The sequence below is a fragment of the Chroicocephalus ridibundus genome, chromosome 18 (genome assembly GCF_963924245.1).
Source record: "Chroicocephalus ridibundus chromosome 18, bChrRid1.1, whole genome shotgun sequence".
In the NCBI taxonomy this organism is placed as follows: domain Eukaryota; kingdom Metazoa; phylum Chordata; class Aves; order Charadriiformes; family Laridae; genus Chroicocephalus; species Chroicocephalus ridibundus.
Genome location: NC_086301.1, coordinates 8,191,466 through 8,211,766, shown reverse-complemented (window position 1 = coordinate 8,211,766; position 20,301 = coordinate 8,191,466). Strand labels below are relative to the sequence as shown.

Genomic DNA, 20,301 nt, shown 5'->3' with positions numbered 1-20,301 from the left:
AGGGTTTCCCGTTACCCGGAGAGTGGGAAAAAAGATCCCTGGGAGCCAGAAAAACCGGGAAGAGCCCGAACAAAGAGCCGGAGCCCAAGTTGAGCCTCGACGCCCCGGTGGGGACCATGGATGGAGCGTCTGTGTGTGTGTGTAGGGGGGGGACACGACGACGATGACGCCCCCCCACACACACCCCCTCAAATCCTTCCGTAAAACTTCCCGAGCTGCGCGATGCCGCCGGCGGAGCCACCCTCCCGCGGGATGGGAATACGCTACAAAAAATTCAAAATCAATTCCAAATAAATCCGCTAAAACATTCAAAATAAATTCAAAATAAACAGAATTATTTTAAACACACCGCACACACCCCCCCACCCCCCCCCCCCGCGGCGAAGCTGCTAAAATTGATTTTTTTTTTTTAATTTTTTTTTTTTTTTTTTTGCATTTATCCAAGCCTTTGGGTACGGGGTACGGGGCGGGGGGGGGGGGTCCTGGGGGTGTACTGGGAGAACTGAGGCGCACTGGGAGAAGGGGATGGGGGGGCTGGGGGGGGGTGCGTGTGGTGCCCGGCGTAGGGGGCCCTGAAAGGCGGCGCGTTGTGTTACAACCCCCCCCCCACCCCCCCAAGGTGGGTGCCCTGAGGGTGTTGGGGAGGGGGGGGCACCCCAAAACCCCTTTGGACTGGGGGTGGGGCAACTTTCCAGCTGTAAAATGCAATGAGCTGGAAGGGGGGGTGTGGGGGGGGTCATTGCAACCACTGGGGGGGGGTGGCTGCAACTGGTTGAGGGGGTCGTAGCCCCCCCCGAGGGTCATTGCAACCGGCTGGAAAGGGTGCAACCTCCCCCCCCCCCCCCCCCGCGGGGGGCATTGCAATCAGTTGGGGGGGCTGCAAACCCCCCAAATGGCATTGCAAGTGGATGGGGGGATTGCAGCCCCCCCCCCACCCCCCCCCACTCCCCGGGGGGGGTGCATTGCAACTGGCTGTGGGGGGGCTGCAAAGGGTATTGCGACCGGCTGGGGGGGCTGCAACCCCCCCCAAATGGCATTGCAACGGGCGGGGGCGGGGGGGGGGCTGCAGCAAGTGCGGGGCTATTGCAACCAATTTGGGGGGGGGGGCTGCAAGACCCCCCCCCCCCGGGGAGGCTGCAACCGGCGGGGGGGGGGGGTGGATCTGGAACCGGCCGGGGGGGGGGGTGTGCAACCCCCCCAGGAGCATTACAACCCCCGTAGGGGGGCTGCAAGCGGCCGGGGGGGGTCTGCAAGCAGTGCGAGGGCATTGCATCTAACGGGGGGGGGGGGGGGTGTGCAACCCCCTCGGGGGGAGCATCGCAGCCAGTGGCGGGGGGGGGGGGGGGGAAGGCTGCAACCGGCCTGGGGGGGCTGCAACCCCCCCGGAGGGGTCTGGAACGGGCCGGGGGGAGTGTCTGCGAGCGGTCCGAAGGCATCGCAACCGGCCGGGGGGCTGCAACCCCCCCGCCAGGAGCACTACGCACCCCCCCGGGGGGGGGGCTGCAACCGGCCGGGGGGTGGGGGGGGGGTGTCCGGAACCGGCCGGGGGGGGGAGGCGGCGGGCTGCAGCACACACACACACACACACCCCCCCCCGGGATGATCGCAACCGGTCCGGTATTGGGGGGGCGGAGGGTGAGCGCGGGGGGGGGGGGTCACCGCAGAGAACCGCAGCCGGCTGGAGGGCAGCCCGGAGCGGGGGGAGTTCGCGGGGGGGGGGGGGTGGGGAACCGGACACCGGGGACAGAGGGATACACAGGCACCGGGGAGGGGGAGGCGGTGCGGAACGGCAAGTTACTTCCCTCACCGGAGGGGATGGAGGTTGGTTGGGGAGGGGGGGGGGGGGGGGGCGGGAGGTGGTGGTGGTTGTGGGGGGAGGTTGGTAGGAGGTGGTGGGGGGGGGGTCCCCGCCGCCGCCACACGTGCCCCCGCCGCCCGGGCCGCTTTGTCCGCGTCGCTGGTGGCGGCTCCGCCCGCCCCCGCCGGTGAGTGACAGCCTACCTGCCCGCCAATCTTCATCACCGCCGCGCCGGCCCTGACAGCGCGGCCGAGCACCGCCGCCCGCCCGCCCGCCCGGCCCCGCCGCTGCCGCCGCCGCCGCCGCCGCCGCCGCCGCCGCCGCGACAGGCCCCGCCCCGCCCCGCCCCGCCCCTCCTCCCGCTCCCCCCTCCCACCGCCGCCACGCGCCACGCCCCGCCCCGCGCGCCACGCCCCGCCCCGCGCGCCACGCCCCCGCCCCGCGCGCGCCGCCCGGCGCCCCCTGCTGGGCCGCCGCCCGCGCGCGCGCGCCCCCCCCCCCCCAAGTCCTGCACCTATTAATTGTTATTAACTGGGGGGGGGGGGGGGAATTCTGGCTGCCCCCACCCGAGTTTTGGCCACGTGGGACATTGACAACCCCCGTCTGCCCGGGACATGGAGTGGCTTCCAGTGGGGGCACTGGGAGTGCTGGGGGCACTGGGGGCACTGGGAGTACCGGGGGCACTGGGGGCACTGAGGGCACTGGGGGCACTGGGGGCATTGGAAGCATTGGAAGCACTGGGGACACTGGGAGTACTGGGGGCACTGAGGGCACTGGGGGCACTGGGAGTACTGGGGGGCACTGGGGGCACTGGGAGCATTGGAAGCACTGGGAGTACTGGGGGGCACTGGGAGTACTGGGGGCACTGAGGGCACTGGGGGCACTGGGAGTGCTGGGGGCAGTAGGAGTACTGGGGGCCCTGGGGGCACTGGGAGCACTGGGGGTAGTGGGAGTACTGGGGGGCACTGGGAGCACTGGGAGTACTGGGGGCACTGGGAGTACTGGGGGGCACTGGGAGTACTGGGGGCACTGGGGGCACTGGGAGTACTGGGGGGCACTGGGGGCAGTGGGAGTACTGGGGACACTGGGGGCACTGGGAGCATTGGGAGCACTGGGCACTGGGAGTACTGGGGGCACTGGGGGCACTGGGAGTACTGGGGACACTGGGGGCACTGGGAGCATTGGGAGCACTGGGGGCAGTGGGAGCACTGGGGGCAGTGGGAGTACTGGGGGCACTGGGGGCACTGGGGGCAGCAGGAGCATTGGAAGCACTGGGGGCAGTGGGAGTACTGGGGGCACTGGGGGCAGTGGGAGCACTGGGGCACTGGGAGCATTGGAAGCACTGGGGGCAGTGGGAGTACTGGGGGCACTGGGAGTACTGGGAGTACTGGGGCACAGGGAGTACTGGGGGCAGTGGGGGCAGTGGCAGTACTAGGAGCAGTGGGAGCACTGGGAGTACTGGGGGGCACTGGGGGCAGTGGGAGTACTGGGGACACTGGGGGCACTGGGAGCATTGGGAGCACTGGGGGCAGTGGGAGCACTGGGGGCAGTGGGAGTACTGGGGGCACTGGGGGCACTGGGGGCAGCAGGAGCATTGGAAGCACTGGGGGCAGTGGGAGTACTGGGGGCACTGGGGGCAGTGGGAGCACTGGGAGTACTGGGGGGCACTGGGAGCACTGGGGGCAGTGGGAGTACTGGGGGCACTGGGAGCACTGGGGGTGCTGGCAGTACTAGGAGCATTGGGGGCACTGGGAGTATTGGGGGGCGCTGGGAGCACTGGGGGCAGTGGGAGTACTGGGAGTACTGGGGGCACTGGGAGTACTGGGAGAGCACTGGGGACACTGGGAGCACTGGGTTCTGCAGCCAAATTTCCCCCGTTTCCCTGCAAAAGCCGCAGGGAGGGTTTTTTCCGGATCAGCCCGGCCACCGTTTGGTTTCTCCCGATTTTCCATCCCCTTCCCTGATAAAAACTGCCGTTAAAAGAGGGTTTGGTACCAAAGGCTGAATTTCTGCCCGTTGCCTGAGGAGTGTTGGAAGGAAGCGGGAATCCCTTGGAACAGCCCCGGAATTCCATCGGCATCTCGTCTGCAAAGCAGCGAGAAGGGGGCAGGCAGGCACCGGGCGCGTTTCAAGCCCATCATGGCCAAAAAATATCCGAGGGCTCGGGATTTTTGGATTCTCCTGATGTGGTTCTCCCGGTGCCAGCAGCAGCAGCAAAAATCCCGTGTTCGCTCCTCGAGTATCCCGTGTTCGCTCCTCAAGCATCCCACATTCCTTCCTTGAGCATCCCAAGTTCACGCCTTGAGCACCCCACCTTCGTTCCTCGAGCATCCCAAGTCTATTCCTTGACCATCCGAAATTCACTCCTTGAGTATCCCAAGTTCATTCCTTGAGCATCCCCTGTTTGCTCCTCAAGCATCCCACATTCCTTCCTCGAGCATCCCAAGTTCACGCCTTGAGCACCCCACCTTCGTTCCTCGAGCATCCCAAGTTTATTCCTTGACCATCCGAAATTCACTCCTTGAGTATCCCAAGTTCATTCCTCAAGTGTCCCAAGTTCACTCCTTGAGCATCCCAAGTTTCTTCCTTGAGTATCCCGTGTTTGCTCCTCAAGCATCCCACATTCCTTCCTCGAGCATCCCAAGTTTATTCCTTGAGCATCCCCTGTTCCCTCCTCAAGCATCTCATTCCTCTTCCCCCGTTCCTGCCGCCGATGGCCAACGCGCTTCCTCGGCTGCTCTCGGCATCTCACGCTCCCCCTCTGGGAAAAGTAGCCGGGCCTGGATTTTTTCCCCCAAAAAAAATGCCAAAGCCGCTTCTTCCCTGCGGCATTTGTTTTCCGGAGGTTAATCATCATCCCTGGTTAAAACTTCCCAGCGGAATTGCCTCCGCTTCGGCACCCACCCGTGGAGTCTCGCTGTATTTTTTTCGGTGGTAAGTGAAAAATCTGTACTCAGTCTTGGGGGGGTTTCCCCACAAAAGCGTCTTTCAGCTCTACCGGGTCACCCCGGGTGGTCTTTTTTGGGTCAGATCTCGTCCTGCCGGCCCCCGAGCCCCCCAAGATCCGCCTGGTGGCACTAGGGATCCTCGGATGGGATGCAGAGCCCGGCTCCGGTGGGGGATTCCGGCGGGAACCGACCTGCATCCCCCCTCCCTGGACCACCCTCCGGCGCCCGGGATGCAGGCGGTACCCGGTTGGGCGAGATCTCCAAACCCAAACCCAACAGACTCCTCCATCACGCACCTCATTCCACATCCCCATCCCAAGCCGGCTGGAAAACCTCCCTGAAATTACACACGTGTCCCCCCACTCCCTTTTTGGGGGGGGGGGTCTCCCAAAATTCGGGGGTAGTGCCGTTCCCCTGCCCCAAAGCCGGGCCGTGGGCATCTTCCGGGGCGGGGGGGGATGGTTTTGGGGGTTTTTTTTTTTGGCGCGCTCCAAGTCATAAATATATAATTACCGCAAACGAATCGGCGCTCATTCGAGAGCGCACGGACGGTTCCTTCCCAAAAGCGACGAGAGCTGGGAGCGACTTTGCTAAAATATTAAACATTTGGCAAGAGCGGCGACGTATATAACCGGCGATATTTACATTTTTACATAACGGGCTTCGGGAGAAAACAAATTACACAAAATATAGCGGTTTAGTCTCCGTCGTTTGACTGCTCCTCCATAAATAATTCAATTCTCTTTCCAAGATTGCATTCTTGCTCGTGTCGGATTTCTCTAAGAAAACTCTGAGCGGGATAGTCTGAAAAATACATAAGAGCGAAGCCGGGTAAATTATTCAATGACGGATGTTAAAAACGAGACGGGGTTTTTGGGAAGCAGGCGGGGCCGGGGCTGGGCTCCCAGGGCTGAGCGATGGGTTGGGGGGTGAGAGGGAGAGAGTCACGGCGTCGTTTGGGTTGGAAGAGACCTTGAAGATCACCGAGTCCGACCGTTAACCCGACAACCGCCCAGCCACCACCAAACCCCGTCCCTCGGCGTCACGTCCACACGTCTTTTAGACACCTCCAAGGACGGCGACTCCACCACTGCCCCGGGCAGCCCGTTCCCGTGCTTGACAACCCTTTCCGTGAAGAAATTTCTCCTAAGATCCATCCTAAACCTCCCTTGGGGCAACTTGAGGCCGTTTCCTCTTGTCCCATCGCCTGTTCTCTGGGAGAAGAGCCCGACCCCCCCCTGGCTACCCCCTCCTTTCAGGGAGCTGTAGAGAGCGAGAAGGTCTCCCCTCAGCCTCCTCTTCTCCAGGCTGAACACCCCCAGCTCCCTCAGCCGCTCCTCACAGGACTTGTGCTCCAGACCCCTCACCAGCTCCGTCGCCCTTCTCTGGACACGCTCCAGCCCCTCAACGTCCTTTTTGTGATGAGGGGCCCAAAACTGGACACAGCCCTCGAGGTGGGGCCTCCCCAGTGCCCAGTACAGGGGGACCGTCACTGCCCCACTCCTGCTGGCCACACTATTGCTGATACAGGCCAGGGTGCTGTTGGTCGCCTTGGCCACCAACCGCTGGCTCATATTCAGCCGGCTGTTGACCAACCCGCCCAGGTCCTTTTCCATTGGGCAGCTCTCCCAAGCCTGGAGCGTCCACGGGGTTGTTGTGACCCGAGTGCAGGACCCGGCACTTGGCCTTGGTGAACATCACACCATTGGCCTCAGCCCGTCGATCCGGCCTGTCCCGATCCCTCTGCAGAGCCTTCCCACGCTCCAGCAGGTCGACGCTCCCACCCAACTTGGTGTCATCTGCAGACTGACTGAGGGTGCGTTCCATCCCCTCGTCCAGATCGGTGATAAAGATATTAAAGAGAACAGGCCCCGGTACCGAGCCCTGGGGAACACCACTGGTGACCGGGCCACCAGCTGGATTGAACTCCATTTGCCACCACTCTCCGGGCCCGGCCTCCAACCCGTCAAAAAGTCCACCCAACCAAGCCACGGGCAGCCAGTTTGTCCGGGAGAAGCCATGGGAAACGGTGGCAAAGCCTTCCCTGAAGCCTAGGTAGACAACACCCGCAGCCTCTCCCCACCATGCTAAGCAGGTCACCTTCTCCTAGGAGATCGGTCAAGCAGGGACATCCCGTCCAAATGGCAAGCCGGCGCCCTGGGAGGGTGTCCCACCCCCCTCAGAGTTCAAGGATGATAAAAAGGGGTCCCTAAGGAAAATGTAGGACTTGGTTCAGATCAGATGCTGCTCCAAACCGGCCCAGCTCGGACGGCGGTGGTACCCACCAGCCCTCCATCCCGCCGGCTCGGGCGCCGCGTTGCATCTGGCTTCACCCTGTCCCCCCGGCGCCGCGTTGCATCCGGATTTTTAGAAGACGTTCAGGACAGACGTATTCCTCCCCGCCTTTCCAAACCGCTCGACGAGTTTCAAGAAGAGAAAGGAAAAAAATCAACGTCACCCAACACAGCCTTAAGAGCAACATAATCAACCCGGGACCGGACACCCAGGCAGTTGTTTGTCCGACTCCGTGACGCTTGCTCCGAATCCGGGCTGAAATTAAGGGATTCCCCAAATTTTAACGATTTATCTCCTGGATGATTTCCATTCAAGCTGATTCCCCTCAGTTTGTGATACTGCAGATCCCCCCAGGACAACTAACTCCTCTTCTGAAATATGTTTATTTTTACCTCCGCGTGCGATTTTCCTGGGAATAATAAGAGAGAGAACCCAAAAAGATTTACGGCACCGGGGCGACGGCGTTATTTCTGAAGCCACCGTGCATTTTAAACGGTCTCGGAGACGCAACCGAGAGCAAGTAACGCTACGCAGGTTTGACAACTATTAATAGAGAAATACCCGGGAGAATAAAATTAAAGGCTTTATCGATAATCCATAGGCACGAGGAGGATGTATTAAGAATAAATGATCGATGCCGGGATGGCTCGATATTCCCGGAGGTTTCCCCGTGAAAGATTAAATAAGATGAAAGCTTATTTCTTGGCACGGGATGGATGTATCGGTAATAACGGAGGCTAAAGCAAAAAAATCCCCTACCTGGGATCAGGTAGGAAAATACCTGAAAAAACGGGATTTCTCCCCACCAGCCTCAACGCCGGCTGAGCGGGGGTTAAACGGTGGCTCATTAGCGATGACACTTTGGGGTCCTTGTGGAGGAAGAAAATGGGGGATAAGTGGCAGGTTATATATATATTTTGATTAGAAAATCCTCGCTGCCGACTTAACTCCTTGTAAATGTTTAATTTCAAAGAGTAATAAGGCCGCGGCTGGTCCCTGCTGCTCCTTCAGGCTCTCCTACGCAAAGTCACCGCGAGCATCCAATCGACCGATCCTTTCCCGAGCATTTCCAGGGATACCGGCCAAGAAAAAAAAAAAAATTGAGAATCTGGATGTTTAAAAGCCACTTACCTCCAGCGAGCTTTGGAGTCTGTTTTCCTGCAGGCGATACCCGGCCGGTTGAGATAGGGATGGGTTGGAGAGATACGCACCCGTAGGGGATAAAAAATGCTAAATAATCATAAAACTACCCCTTGTACAAACGCCGTGAAAATAAAAACTGGGGTTGATCAACGGGATAAGCCAGGTAAAGCAATAAAAAAGCCACCCGGCTTATGTTTTCCTTGGATATCTGCGGTAGCTGGGTACCAGCCAGCCGGCAAAAGCGCCGCCGGGATGCTGAATCCTGCCCTTTGAAATTTTGGCTCCACCTGAGACGTTTCTTCACCTTGGCTGGGCTTCAGCATCCCTTCCCCACCCTCGTCTCGGTTGGGTCCACCGTGGGAGCTCAACCTTCCGCCGCCGCCTCTCCTCACCCAGCGATGCGAGCGCGGCGCCAACCGCCGGCACCGGCCCGGCTTCGGAGGAGCAGGCGAAGGGAGAAGCGGAGAGATGGTCACAACTCTTTAAAGATGCAAATTGAGAAGCAGCCATCATAACCAGAGAGCTCTGTTAATTCTCTTCCGAGTATGCAGATTTCGACGCCGACTTTTCCTAGGCTTATTTGTTTTATTTAGCAATAAATTTAATACCGGCTCCCTGAAGCAAAGAGACAGATGGACTATAAACTTTGAATTTTGAGTAGCTTTACTTCCTTGGGTTAGTGTCATCTTTGATCTCTCCTGAAATTACATCTAGGAAAGTTCGCCGGGATTGGATTCTGGTTTTTTACAGCCCTCAAAGCCATTCGATTAGCCGCCTTTTAATATTTTTTTTTTTTTTTGCACAGGTTACCCAAAAGCATCTTAAATAACATCGAAATGATTCATGCCCTTGGCTGTTGGAATTATCTCAGCAACTTGCTAATGTATCTGAGAAAAGCGGAGCACTCCATAAACATCGCCGCCGCCGGCAAAAAAAAAAGGGAAATAAGTTTTCCGCATCCTTCGGGATGCAGAGCTGCCCAAGGGCCGAGGCCAAAACCCCAAGGCTGAAATCCCTTGGAGAACGTGGGGCAACTGGTGCGCGTTTTTGGAAGGACCGCTAAGACCTCTCTTTTTTGCCATCCACCAGCAATTGAAAAATTAGGTTGGAGGCGAGGAGTAACCCCCGGCCGGGGAGGTCAGTGCAGGCCAGGGAAGTCCCCGAGAGGCGGGTGATCTCCATCCTTTGGTTGTCCACGCGTGGTAGGAGGAAGCCATGAGTTGACTGAGCGTCGTGACGGCCAGATACACAAGAACATCCTTTTTGCCGACGACCCTGAAGTGTGTGAAAATCCAAAATTTCATTTTGGGATACAAAAGCCACATCCCACCCGCTCAGGAGTCGGGGAGAGGACATCTTAAGGGCAACGCTGTGACTTTTGAAGGAAGCTCCCAGGAGCCATGCGGTGCTTTGACCTTGCTGCTCCAGGCCCGGCCGTTGCCAACCACAACTAATTTCCCCGCCACCGCAGACAAATAAGGAAAGAAATTAAATTTTAAAACAACAACAACAACAACAACAACAAGAAGAGCCGCGTCGTTTCCAAGCTGCCGCCTTGGGAACAGGGGGAAAAAATCGATATATGTCAAATGAAAAAGGGCGAGAGCGAAGGTGTTGCAAGGAGCCAAGGATAAAACCGTAATTAAAACTGCAAGCAGGCTTGGCTGCCAAAAAAAAAAAAAAAAAAAGTCTTGGGGACTGTGGTGACAAATTCGGGCCGTTTCAGCAAACGTTGGTTGCTCGCGGCCACCCAACATCCTGCCACGGATGGACGTTGCCATTGCCCAGCCCCTTCCGATAAGGAGACGGTATCAACCCCTCAATTGCGATTGAATTACTACGGATGAACATATTACGGGCACATTAAAGTCTAACGAGCGGCCGGTGATTAATGCCATTACAAGGAATACCAAAAGAACTAATGATGATGAGCCACTTAAAGTGAAGTGTCGAGGGTTTCATTGGCGGTGATGACTCCTTGGTTTCTCGCCTCAAAACTCCTGGGTTGGAAGGAGGAAGAGGTTGACGTGGGTAAAGGCGAGTGGTTTCCAGAAGCGATGACACAAGGAGGCCCCATATTGAGACTCTTTTAAGGATAAGATTGATGGGAAATAGCATTTCTCGGAGAAATAGACGTTTCTTGGAAAAACAGCTCACCGTGGGCTTTAGCACCGTTGGGAATGCTGTTAGAAAAGCAAGTTATCATTTTTAGCATCTCCCCAGACCCTGCTCTTGCCTTCTTTTCTCCCCCCGACCCTCTTGTATTCGTTTTCCGTCAGTTCGTTTCGCTCCTTCCTTTAGCTTTGCCTCCGCTCCATCGCCCAGGGAGGGCTCTCTCTCTACAACCCGAGTCTCTCGGAAGGTTTCTCTCCTCCTTTCTTTACTCAGATACGCCCGGGCTGGCGATACAAGGGTCAGATTTTGCCACAATATCACCCAGGGGCTTTGATCCCATGGGGAAACGTCACCCCGTGCGGGCGTGACGGTAGTTAAGCATCCCCAGAAGACAACTATAGGGCCTTTTTTTGTAGGGTTTTTTAGGGAAACCCTCTGCAGTTGCTTTGACTTCGGAGAGCCTTATTTGTACTGATGTACAAATTTACCGGACCGAATTCGAACTGCATTTAATATAAAAAGTCACCAAAACCAGAAAACGACCAACTTCCACTCAGGAACGTTTTGAAGCGATCTCAAACCAGGACAACGGGTGATGACGGAGACACCCCGTCTTCCTCCATCCACTTTCTCCAAGTGCTTCTCGGTTGGGGTCGGACGCATCCCACCACGGGAAAGGCTTTTGCTCCTCCACCTCCCACCGACCGGAGCCTTTCGGGGCTTTTAGAGGCATCTCCTACTGCTGGGGTGGGATGATTTTTTTTTTTTTTATTTTAAAAGTGACTTCATATCCCATTTTATTATTTTTCGGACGTTGCAGGATTTGTTCTGTTTGAAGTCTTACATCCTCATTTCCCGTCAGGACGATTAAAATTGATTTCTGCCATCAGCAAGAGAAAGATAATCCGAAGCGGGTTCCTGTGAGAGAGAGCTGTATCCCCACCGGAGCCATTACAAACCCTCTCCTATTATTTTAAAATTCTTTTCTTAGGGATTTCTCTTCGGAAAAGGGTAACGTAGCACTTCTCGGCCATACTTCTCTCCGAGAAGTCGGGGGAGAACTATTTAACCTCATGTATTTCCAGCGCAGAAAGTGGACCGGGGGATTTAAATAGCTCTTGTTTACCATCGCCACCCTCCCGGAGGTATTTTTAGAGGGGTAATCGGATCTCCTCGACGCCTTGGCTTTGCTTTCTTGGGCTCCGCATCCTCCAACCCCGTCCCTGCACCTGTCCCGGTTTGTATCCGGGCAAACCGAAACGGGATGGGGTTTCTTTTTTTTTTTCCCATCGCATGAAGCTGGGTGGTTCCTGGTGCACTCCAGGGCTTTGCAGAAGGAAGACGGTGGGATCTGGGCTGGAAAACCATCTCCAAGGCATAAAACCTCCAGCCAGCAAAGAAGATGTGGAAATAATGGGCACGGAGGGCGAGCGGCACTCGGGGATCCAGCCTTTCCCCATCTCTCGAATCAATTAAATCCAAAATATCCTAAATAAAAAATCAATTAAAATAATTTAAATACATTTTTAAAGCCAATGAAATAAATAAATACAAATAATTCAATCGATTAAACCCTGAATATCCTAAATAAACTCCGAAACGTGCCAAAAACACCCCTAAAATTTATCTTTCCGGACTGGAGGATGGTAGGGCCCTGCAAGCGCCTGAGTCCTGCGCCGGTTTGCAGCAAACCTCCTAAGCAAATTTATGCAAATGAAGGGCTTTGGTGGTTCCTCTCCCACCTGGGGGAGGAAATGATGGGTTTGTACCAACGCTGCAAGAGCTCGGCTTTCCCTCGCCGCCATCCCCGGGGCTCCCAAGCCACGAGAAGCCACCCCAAAAAGGGGGTCCCCAGCCAGGTCCCCACCGTCTAACGGCGTCCCCGTCGTGAGACTTAAATACCTTTACAAGAGAGTAATTTAACGCCATCCCCAGCTTAAGCTCCATATCTACCGGGCGTGAAATTAGTTCCAGCAAGCTGCAAATTTGCCGCTAATAAAAATATTTAGCAATTCGCTAGTCTTTAAATCAGGAGCAGAATATTTTCTTGCTTGCATCAATGCCCGTTTCTTTTTAATTCTAATATTTGAGCGCTGGGGAGCTCCAGCCGTAAAACTTCAAGTTTTACGACTGCGCGAAGAGTTTTAAATCAATTTGCCCAGTGTTTCCAACTCCGTCGCCGAGAGTTTGATGATTTAATATCATTTGGTATTAGACCGTGTTGGTCATTTTGGCTACCGAGATGAGCTGGGCATGGTGGATTTGCAGTTTTGAACCTAAAAAAGACCATCTCAGCCCAAACCCGCCCTGTTTCCGGGGTCTGCTCCTCAAGTGGCGTCTTACAAAAGAGCTTTGATCCATGTGATCCTGCCTTGAAGCCCTTGAAGAAAGGTGACCTCTCCATCCTCCTGGGCCAAGCGTTTAATTAGCCTCGGTGCTAATTGCATCGCGCTGCCAAGATCATTTCGCCCAATTCCAACATCCGTATCTTTTTCATGCCTTTGCCAAGAAATGCCGCAACCCCCTTGTCTTTTTCTTGGGAAAACCCACCCACGGTGGTGAAGAATCATATCATAGAATCATTGAATGGTTTGGGTTGGAAGGGACCTTGAAGATCATCTCGTTCCACCCCCTGCCCCGGGCAGGGACACCTCCCACCAGCCCAGGTTGCTCCAAGCCCCGTCCAACCTGGCCTTGAACCCCTCCAGGGATGGGGCAGCCACAGCTTCTCTGGGCAACCTGGGCCAGGGGCTCACCACCCTCACAGGAGAGAATTTCTTCCTGATATCCAACCTCAATCTCCCATCTTTCAGTGTAAAACCCTTCCCCCTCGTCCCATGGCTCCCCTCCCTGCTCCAGAGCCCCTCCCCAGCTTTCCTCGAGCCCCTCTAGGGCCTGGAAGGGGCTGGAAGGTCTCCCCGGAGCCTTCTCTTCTCCAGGCTGAACCCCCCCAGCTCTCTCAGCCTGTCCTCCCAGCAGAGGGGCTCCAGCCCTCCCAGCATCTCCGGGGCCTCCTCTGGCCCCGCTCCAACAGCTCCGTGTCCTTCTGCTGTCGGTGCCCCAGCGCTGGAGGCAGCACTGCAGGGGGGTCTCACCAGCAGAAGGGCAGAATCCCCCCCCTCGCCCTGCTGCCCACGCTGCTGGGGATGCAGCCCAGGCTGCGGTTGGCTTTCTGGGCTGCCAGCGCACGTTGCTGGCTCATGTTGAGCTTCTCAGCCACCAACACCCACAAGTCCTTCTCCTCAGGGCTGCTCTTCATCCCTTCACCCCCCGGCCTGTGCTGATACCAGGGGTTGCCCCGACCCATGGGCAGGACCTTGCCCTTGGCCTTGTTGAACCTCGTGATGTTCACACACTCCCACCTCTCAAACCTGTCCAGGTCCCTCTGGATGGCATCCCGTCCCTCAGGCGTGACACCGAACCACTCAGCGTGGTGTCGTCGGCAAACGTGCGGAAGGTGCCCTTGATCCCACCGTCCATGTCATTGATGGAGATATCGAACAGTTCTAGTCCCACTGCGGACCCCTGAGGGACACCGCTTGTAACCGATCTCCATCTGGACATGGAGCCGTTGACCACCACCCTCTGGATGCGACCAGCCAGCCAATTCCTCATCCACTGAACAGTCCACCCATCCCTCAAATCATCCCTCAACAGGATAGCCTCTCCCATCCATCGGAGACCACCTGAACGATTCGTGTCCAAATAAATCCTTTGTGTTGGGTTTTGTTGGGCCACGAGCATCCAACAGCATCTGGGTGACTCCGCTTCTCCTTATTTAAAGTGCAATACCCCTCGAGAGCCTTGCCAGGAAAGGCTTCATGGTACCTAGATTGTTGATATCAAATACGTTGGACCTGGCATTAATGGTTACCACGTCGTTTGTCACCAGTTCGATGCAAGATGACGCCAGCCTGCCCAGAGCAAGGCTTTGGATGCCAGTCAAAAGTGAAACTGGGATCTGCAGACATCCCCACGTCAGCTGTTATCCCGGAAAAAAAACCCACCACAAACATGAAGTTTCTCCTAGACTCAAGCAATCACTGCAAACGGCACGAAAGTCCTCAATTTCTGCTGCCTTCCTACATTTTTGAATTCCCATCTTATATTCAGAATTGATTTTTTCTCCCCTTTCTGGTTTTGGGTGGGTTTTTTTCACAGGTACAATGCAACTCTGGCGCAGGCTGTAAATGACCGCAAATCCCAGTGGGTAAAGGCTGGGGAGGGGGGGGGGGAAACCTAATTTTAGGACCGCCGTAAATTATTCTTTGGCCACAAAACCTAATCTTCGCATTCAACTGACGCGCTGTCGGGGCAGTCCCATAAGGCAAATCCCCGCCGAGACATTTCTGATGCCAGGGGGAAGCTGAGAGGAAGAAGAGGGTGAGGCAGACGATTCTAAGAAGAGAAATTAGAAGATAAATTCTAAGAAGAAAGTAGAGAAATCTCTAAGGAAGGTTGTACTCGGAAGTACGACACCAGTAATACCTTCTCCCAGTTCCTCGGCTGTGGATTTACAGTTGCCTCCGTTGTACTCAAACGCATCGCCCTGCTGCAAGACCATATGTGCCATATAAAGAAATATTAGAGGGATATTTGGGAGTCTGTTGGGCTGCTGGGCATGATTTAATCTCCAAAACTTGAGTTACCGTCAACCCAGTTATGCTGGGTGCGACAGAGGGGATTAAACCCAACGAGCAACACGGCTAAAACCTGGCTGCTGGAGGTGGTTGCTGACGGGATATTTATTCCACCAACATCAGGTTTATCCGTTGACTTCTGGCCAAATATCTGGGACGCGGCGTGGTCCAGCGGCGGGTTCGATAGCGGGGTGATTCAAGCTCCCTGCCGCAACCTCTCCACCTTGTTGCGCTGCGACGTCGCTGGCATCGAGAAGCTACCGGGCAGCGTCAAGAGGAGATAGAAGAGATAACAAATAGTGAAGAGACCCAGTCGATATGGGAACGGGTTAAAGGTGCCGTGGTAAAAGCCGCAGACAAAAGGCAGAAGGGAAAATGCAATAAAGGAAAAGCGTCATTGACCGATGGACAAAAATGATCATTTTCAGACGGAAAGCCAAAGGGTGGAAGAGGAATGGCAGAAAGAGAAGGGTGGCTATGAAGGAGAGACTTGGGGTTTTAAAAACCACCACCCTCCAAAAATGCGAAGAAACGGGAAAACAGAGAACAGCAAAGGGAGCTTCTCAAGGAAGAGGAGCAAATTTACCATTTCTGATTGCCCAGGGGAGCAGGGAATAAGGGAAGAGAAGGGTTGGGAAAAGACAGACATCGCCAGCATGGGGTTTGCAGCGGGAAAAAAACACCCTTTTCAGTGGGACGAACAGCACGAGACACTCCGGTGGGACGAACGGCACAAGCGCAGGAAGTTTTCTATCAAACGTACGCTTTTAATATGTTGGCAGGCGGTTCCTACACGGTGCCAAGCAAAGGCAGGTGTCGGCGACGGTTTGCGCCCCGCTTGCCGGAGCGGTTGGTTGGTGTCACGCTGGCGACTCCGATTCCATCACAGGAAAAGGCAGGTCGGTGCGGCGCAGCGTCATTAACTCACCGGTTTATTCCTCCCCTTGAAAGGAATGACAGAAAGAAAACAGCGGTTACGCGACGTTTTCCGCAGTTGAAGCATCACCAGATTTCAAGTCGTCGGGAGGAAAAACTGAATTTATCAACGCATTTACTTTTCTTTTTCGGGTGAACTGGTAGATGAGCCGGCGCGTACCAGCAGAAAGTCGCCCAGCAAACCACGCCAGCCAGAGCTGTGAGGGGGAAGAAACGCGATTCAAAAGCAGGCGGAAAAATGGGCTTAAAGTGAAAATCGTTCTTATCTTGGTGCATTGACAAACCTCCTGGGCTCAGCTCGGAGGTCCTGGACCCCCGCTGTGCCTGTCCCACAGCAACGTGAAACCCTGCAACATCCAACTGCGTTTGTTTTAACCAAATCTGCCTGGTTTTGGCCCCAAATGTTTTAAGGACGCAAGCAGCTAAATTTGGGGGGGTTGAGGGTTGAAACCTTGCTCAAACAGAGGTGCTTGCCTGCAGCGGGGTGGGCAGGCGACCGGGGCCAGTGGCCCAGCCTGTGCAACGAGCAACACGGGGTTCATTAGGCACCGATACGTCAACGGGAGCGGCGGGGGGGGGGGCGAGAAATTCCCGTTCCACCGGGAGCACATCCAAGGACCGGGATGGGGGCGCTCGTCGCGGAGGGGGGGCAGCGGCTGGAGGAGGCTCCTGCGAGCTCCCTGCCGCCGGAAGAGCCAGGATGGGGACCGGGATCGGGATCGGGATCGGGATCGGGACCGGGATCGGGACCGGCGCGCGCGGAGCCCGCCGGCGCGCCCCCACCTGCCGCGGCGTCCCGAAAACCTGCGGCCCCGCCCCCTCGCCCCGCCCCGCAACCAATGGGAAGCGGCGGCCGTGCGTATGGCGGTGCTGATTGGCTGGGGCGCGGCGGCGCGGCGCGGTTGCTAGGGAGAAAGCGGCGGCGGAGCGGCATGGCGGGCATGGCGCTGGGCGTGGGGCCCGGCGTGCTGGTGCTGCAGCTGCTGTGGGGCCTGGCGCTGCTGCTCTGCCTGGCGCTGTCCCGCACGGCCGGCCGGGCCCGGTGAGCAGCGGGAAACGTGTGAGAGTGGTATGCGGGGGGGGTGGGATCAGGCGGGGCCCGGTGCTGAGGCCGCTCCGCCCGACTCTCCCCCGCAGGTTCGCCGTGGTGCTGGTGACGCTGGGGGCTGCCATCCTCAGCGCCGCGCTGCTGCTCTTTCCCCGGGAGGACGAGCACCCGGCCGCGGCCGCCGCCGACGAGGTGAGCCCACGCCGCGGCCTGCGGGGCCCAGCGGGGCCGGGGGTGGCGGGACGTTACCGTGGATGAGCCTTTACCTCAGCAATGGGCCCCAAGGGCTGCCCTGAGGCTCCACGGATGGGCTTTTACCTCAGGAATAGCCCTGAGGATGGGCCTTTGCTTCAGGGAAGGCCTCAGGGGCTGCCCCGAGGCCCTGGAGATGAGCTTTTACCTCAGGAGTAGCCCTGAGGATGGGCCTTTACTTCAGGGAAGGCCTCAGGGGCTGCCCCGAGGCCCTGGAGATGAGCTTTTACCTCAGGAATAGCCCTGGGGACGGGACTTTACCTCGGGGGTGGCTGCCAAGGGCTGTCCGGAGGCCCCATGTGTGCACCTGTACTTCGGGGTTGGCCCCCGTGGATGCCCCGAGACCTCGGGGCTGGGCCTTTATCCCAGGAATGGGCCCCGAGGACTGCCCTGAGGCACTGGGGATGGGCCTTTACCCCAGGAATGGCCCCAGGGATGGGTCCCAAGGGTGTCCAGAGGCTGTAGGGATGGCCCTTTACCTCAGGGATGGGCTCCAAGGTCCCAGGGATGGGCCTTTACCCTCCAGAATGGCCCTGGGGATGGGCCTTTACCTCAGGTATGGGTCCCAAGGGCCGCCCCGAGGTCCCAGGGATGGGCTCCAACAGCGGCCCTGAGGCACCGGGGATGGGCCGTTACCTCAAGGATGGGTCCCATGGGTACCCCAAGGCCCCAGGGATGGGTCTTTACCTCGGGGATTGCTCTGCGCTGCCTTTTTGATCTCCTGCGGCTCCTCCTTTGGCACAGGCTGCCATCAGTGCAGGCTGTGTCGCTTGTGGAGCAGGGATCTGTTTATTTCCTTAATAAAATTCCTTATTTACATGCAGTTATACGTGACCCGTGGGGTCTGGCTCCCATTCTCCCAGGCCCAAGGGGCTCCGTGCAGGAATTGCACTTGTAGTTTCATCCCTCCCAGCTCAGCCCTGAGCTCCAGCAGCTTCTGCTCCCCCTCTGCCATCCCCTTTTGTAGCTTTGTCCCAGCTCTCCATCCACCCCACCTGCCTCCATCATCCAACACGCCCCGGAGCACGCCGATAGCCACATAGTAGGTAGTTTTGATCGTTTTCCCTCAAATTCTGCAGCCTCTCACTTTCCTGCAGCTCTGTTTTCTATTTTAACACCCAGTAACGTAATTTTGGCTCTCTTGTAGGTGATTGCCGCGCTCAAGTGTGGAGCCATCTGTGTTTTCAGGCAGCCCCTTGTCTCTGTTGTCAGGCACTGGGATCTCCCCCGATTCCAGGTCGCATCAAGCTGCCTGCATGATCTTGAGCTTTCCCAGAGCGTTTTGGGCTTTGAATACACAGAGTTTTGTGGCATTTTAGGTGCCGTTTCCTCTGTTCTATTATTAACGCACATCAATTATTGCTCTTCTAGAGCTTGATCTGTGTAAATCCCTGCTAAAGCTTCTTGTAGTTTTTCTTCTCTCTGCCTTGCGTGGGACCTGCTTGTGTAAAGGTTGGAAGTGAGATGAAGGGCAGCCGAGCGCCTGTTTGTGCCCAGGAGGCCAACAGAAATGGAAAGCTTTTTTTTTTTTCTTTTCGGATCTTCAATTGGACTGGACCTGCCCTGACTATCAATAATACATGACCTGGGCTTTCTGCACCGAAACTCTGCTAATTGGCTAATTAAAAAGTGAAACGTGCAGAAGGAGCCAACGCGTCGCTCACAAGAGACTCTTTTTCTGCAGCAACACCGAGGCTGAGCGTGTGCTAATGCGATTTATCAAACCGAGCCGGGGGTGAGCAGAGCTCTGGGGTAGTCTCAGGAGCCAAGAGGATGATTTCATAGCCAGCCTTCTTGCGGTTGGCATCTCATTGTGTCTTGCCTTGCCGCTGTATCTTTCTTTTTTTAATCTTTTTTCCTTCCCCCCCCCCCCCCCCCAACTATTTTCCTTCTAAAAGGGAAGAACTGTGCGCAGTTCCTTGCAGCGCCAGGCGATTTGTGGCCAGGGAGAGCTTTTGACTCGTGTTTCTTCCCTGTGCTTGGTGCTGTGCTGCTCTTTTCCTCCACGTTAGCTTTCCCACCAGCAGCTTTTTTTCAGAGGAAAGGGGTTCTTCTTTCAATCGTTTGTCGCACACCCGTGTCAGGAATGAAAAGCGAGGGGAGAAATCTGGGGGAACCCCAAAGTTTTTCCTCCTGGGGTGATCTTCTCAGATAGTCCTCTTTTCCAGGATGCGGCGTGTTCCTTCCAGGCTCCCGGAGCAGACCTAAGCTGTAACGTGTCGGTTTTTTCCGTTCTTTGCAGATCGTGGACACCTTCTTTATCGGCCGCTTTGTCCTCCTGGCTGTGATGAGCCTGGTCGTACTTGGCTGCCTGTTCCTGCTCCTGATTTACCACCTCATGGAGCCGGTGTATGCCAAACCGCTCCACAACAGCTAGCAGCAACCGGAGACGGCAATCCCCACGAAGAGAAAAATCCCAATTTCATGGCAATAAACCAGGAAGGGAGACCAGGAGACCGCTGACGTCAGGTTTTTTCCAAGCTCAGAAAGAGCCGGCCAAGCAAGCGAAATGTGTCGCTCGCACCAGCGCTGCGTCTTCCATCTTTAAAAGCGAAGTTCGGACTGAGCACGAGCACCTTCCTCTCCAGGACTCCAGATGGAAAAGGTGCTTTAACCTCTCTCTGCTTTTCTCTTTTCCAAGAGAGCTGAAATCCACGCACTTTGTACTACCCTTGATTCAATGAACTGAACTGAGCCAAGATGGTTTGTGATCGTTGTCCGCACGAGACGGTTTGTTATCATTCCTTTTTCACCGTAGTTTAATAAAACTTTCTGAGAAACCCCTGACTCGGTCTTTATTTATTCTCCAGGATCGTCACCTTTTGCCGCCCTTTGGTGATAGCGTCTCTGAAAACCAGCTTTTCCTGTGGCAGGCGCGGGGTTTTTTTGGAAATTCAGCATTGTTGGGGACGGTCCCTTTGGCTGGGGACTGTCATCCTGGGAAGGAAGCCGAAGGCTCGCGGTTTCTGCTGCCCTAAAACATAAAAGCATTGCTCAGGCTGGTGCCGAAGCTGGTAGTCAGCTCCGATACCTTTCCACTTGAAGGGAAAGCCCATGGGGTCAAATCCCATTTTTCTCCCTATTTTTTTTCCATGGGAAGGGCCCCGCTGAAGTGCAGCGGGGAGG

General features: G+C 56.4%; 2 protein-coding genes across 6 annotated transcripts in view; one reads left to right on the top strand and one right to left on the bottom strand.

Moving 5' to 3' along the window:
* PKNOX2 (PBX/knotted 1 homeobox 2) overlaps positions 1-2,122 on the bottom strand; it is a 105,967-nt gene extending 103,845 nt beyond the window's left edge. For 4 of the 5 annotated variants that reach the window (XM_063355006.1, XM_063355003.1, XM_063355005.1 and 1 more), the window contains exon 1: positions 2,002-2,122. The gene's annotated coding sequence lies outside the window, so the exon portion shown is untranslated. The remainder of the gene's footprint in view (positions 1-2,001) is intronic. The other variant, XM_063355007.1, reaches the window with a different exon arrangement.
* A 14,642-nt stretch (positions 2,123-16,764) lies between these two features.
* Positions 16,765-19,781, top strand: TMEM218 (transmembrane protein 218). Its single transcript, XM_063355172.1, has 3 exons — positions 16,765-16,917; positions 17,013-17,115; positions 19,418-19,781. Exons 1-3 carry the CDS (start codon positions 16,808-16,810, stop codon positions 19,550-19,552), a joined length of 348 nt encoding a protein of 115 aa, XP_063211242.1. The 5' UTR covers positions 16,765-16,807; the 3' UTR covers positions 19,553-19,781.
* The last annotated feature ends 520 nt before the right edge of the window (positions 19,782-20,301 follow it).

Excerpts from the sequence above, each read along its gene's own strand:
- TMEM218 (XM_063355172.1), top strand. The coding sequence starts at position 16,808 with ATGGCGGGCATGGCGCTGGGCGTGGGGCCCGGCGTGCTGGTGCTGCAG. Across the intron at positions 16,918-17,012 it reads CGCACGGCCGGCCGGGCCCG|GTTCGCCGTGGTGCTGGTGA; the intron begins GTGAGCAGCGGG and ends TCTCCCCCGCAG. Across the intron at positions 17,116-19,417 it reads CCGCGGCCGCCGCCGACGAG|ATCGTGGACACCTTCTTTAT; the intron begins GTGAGCCCACGC and ends CGTTCTTTGCAG.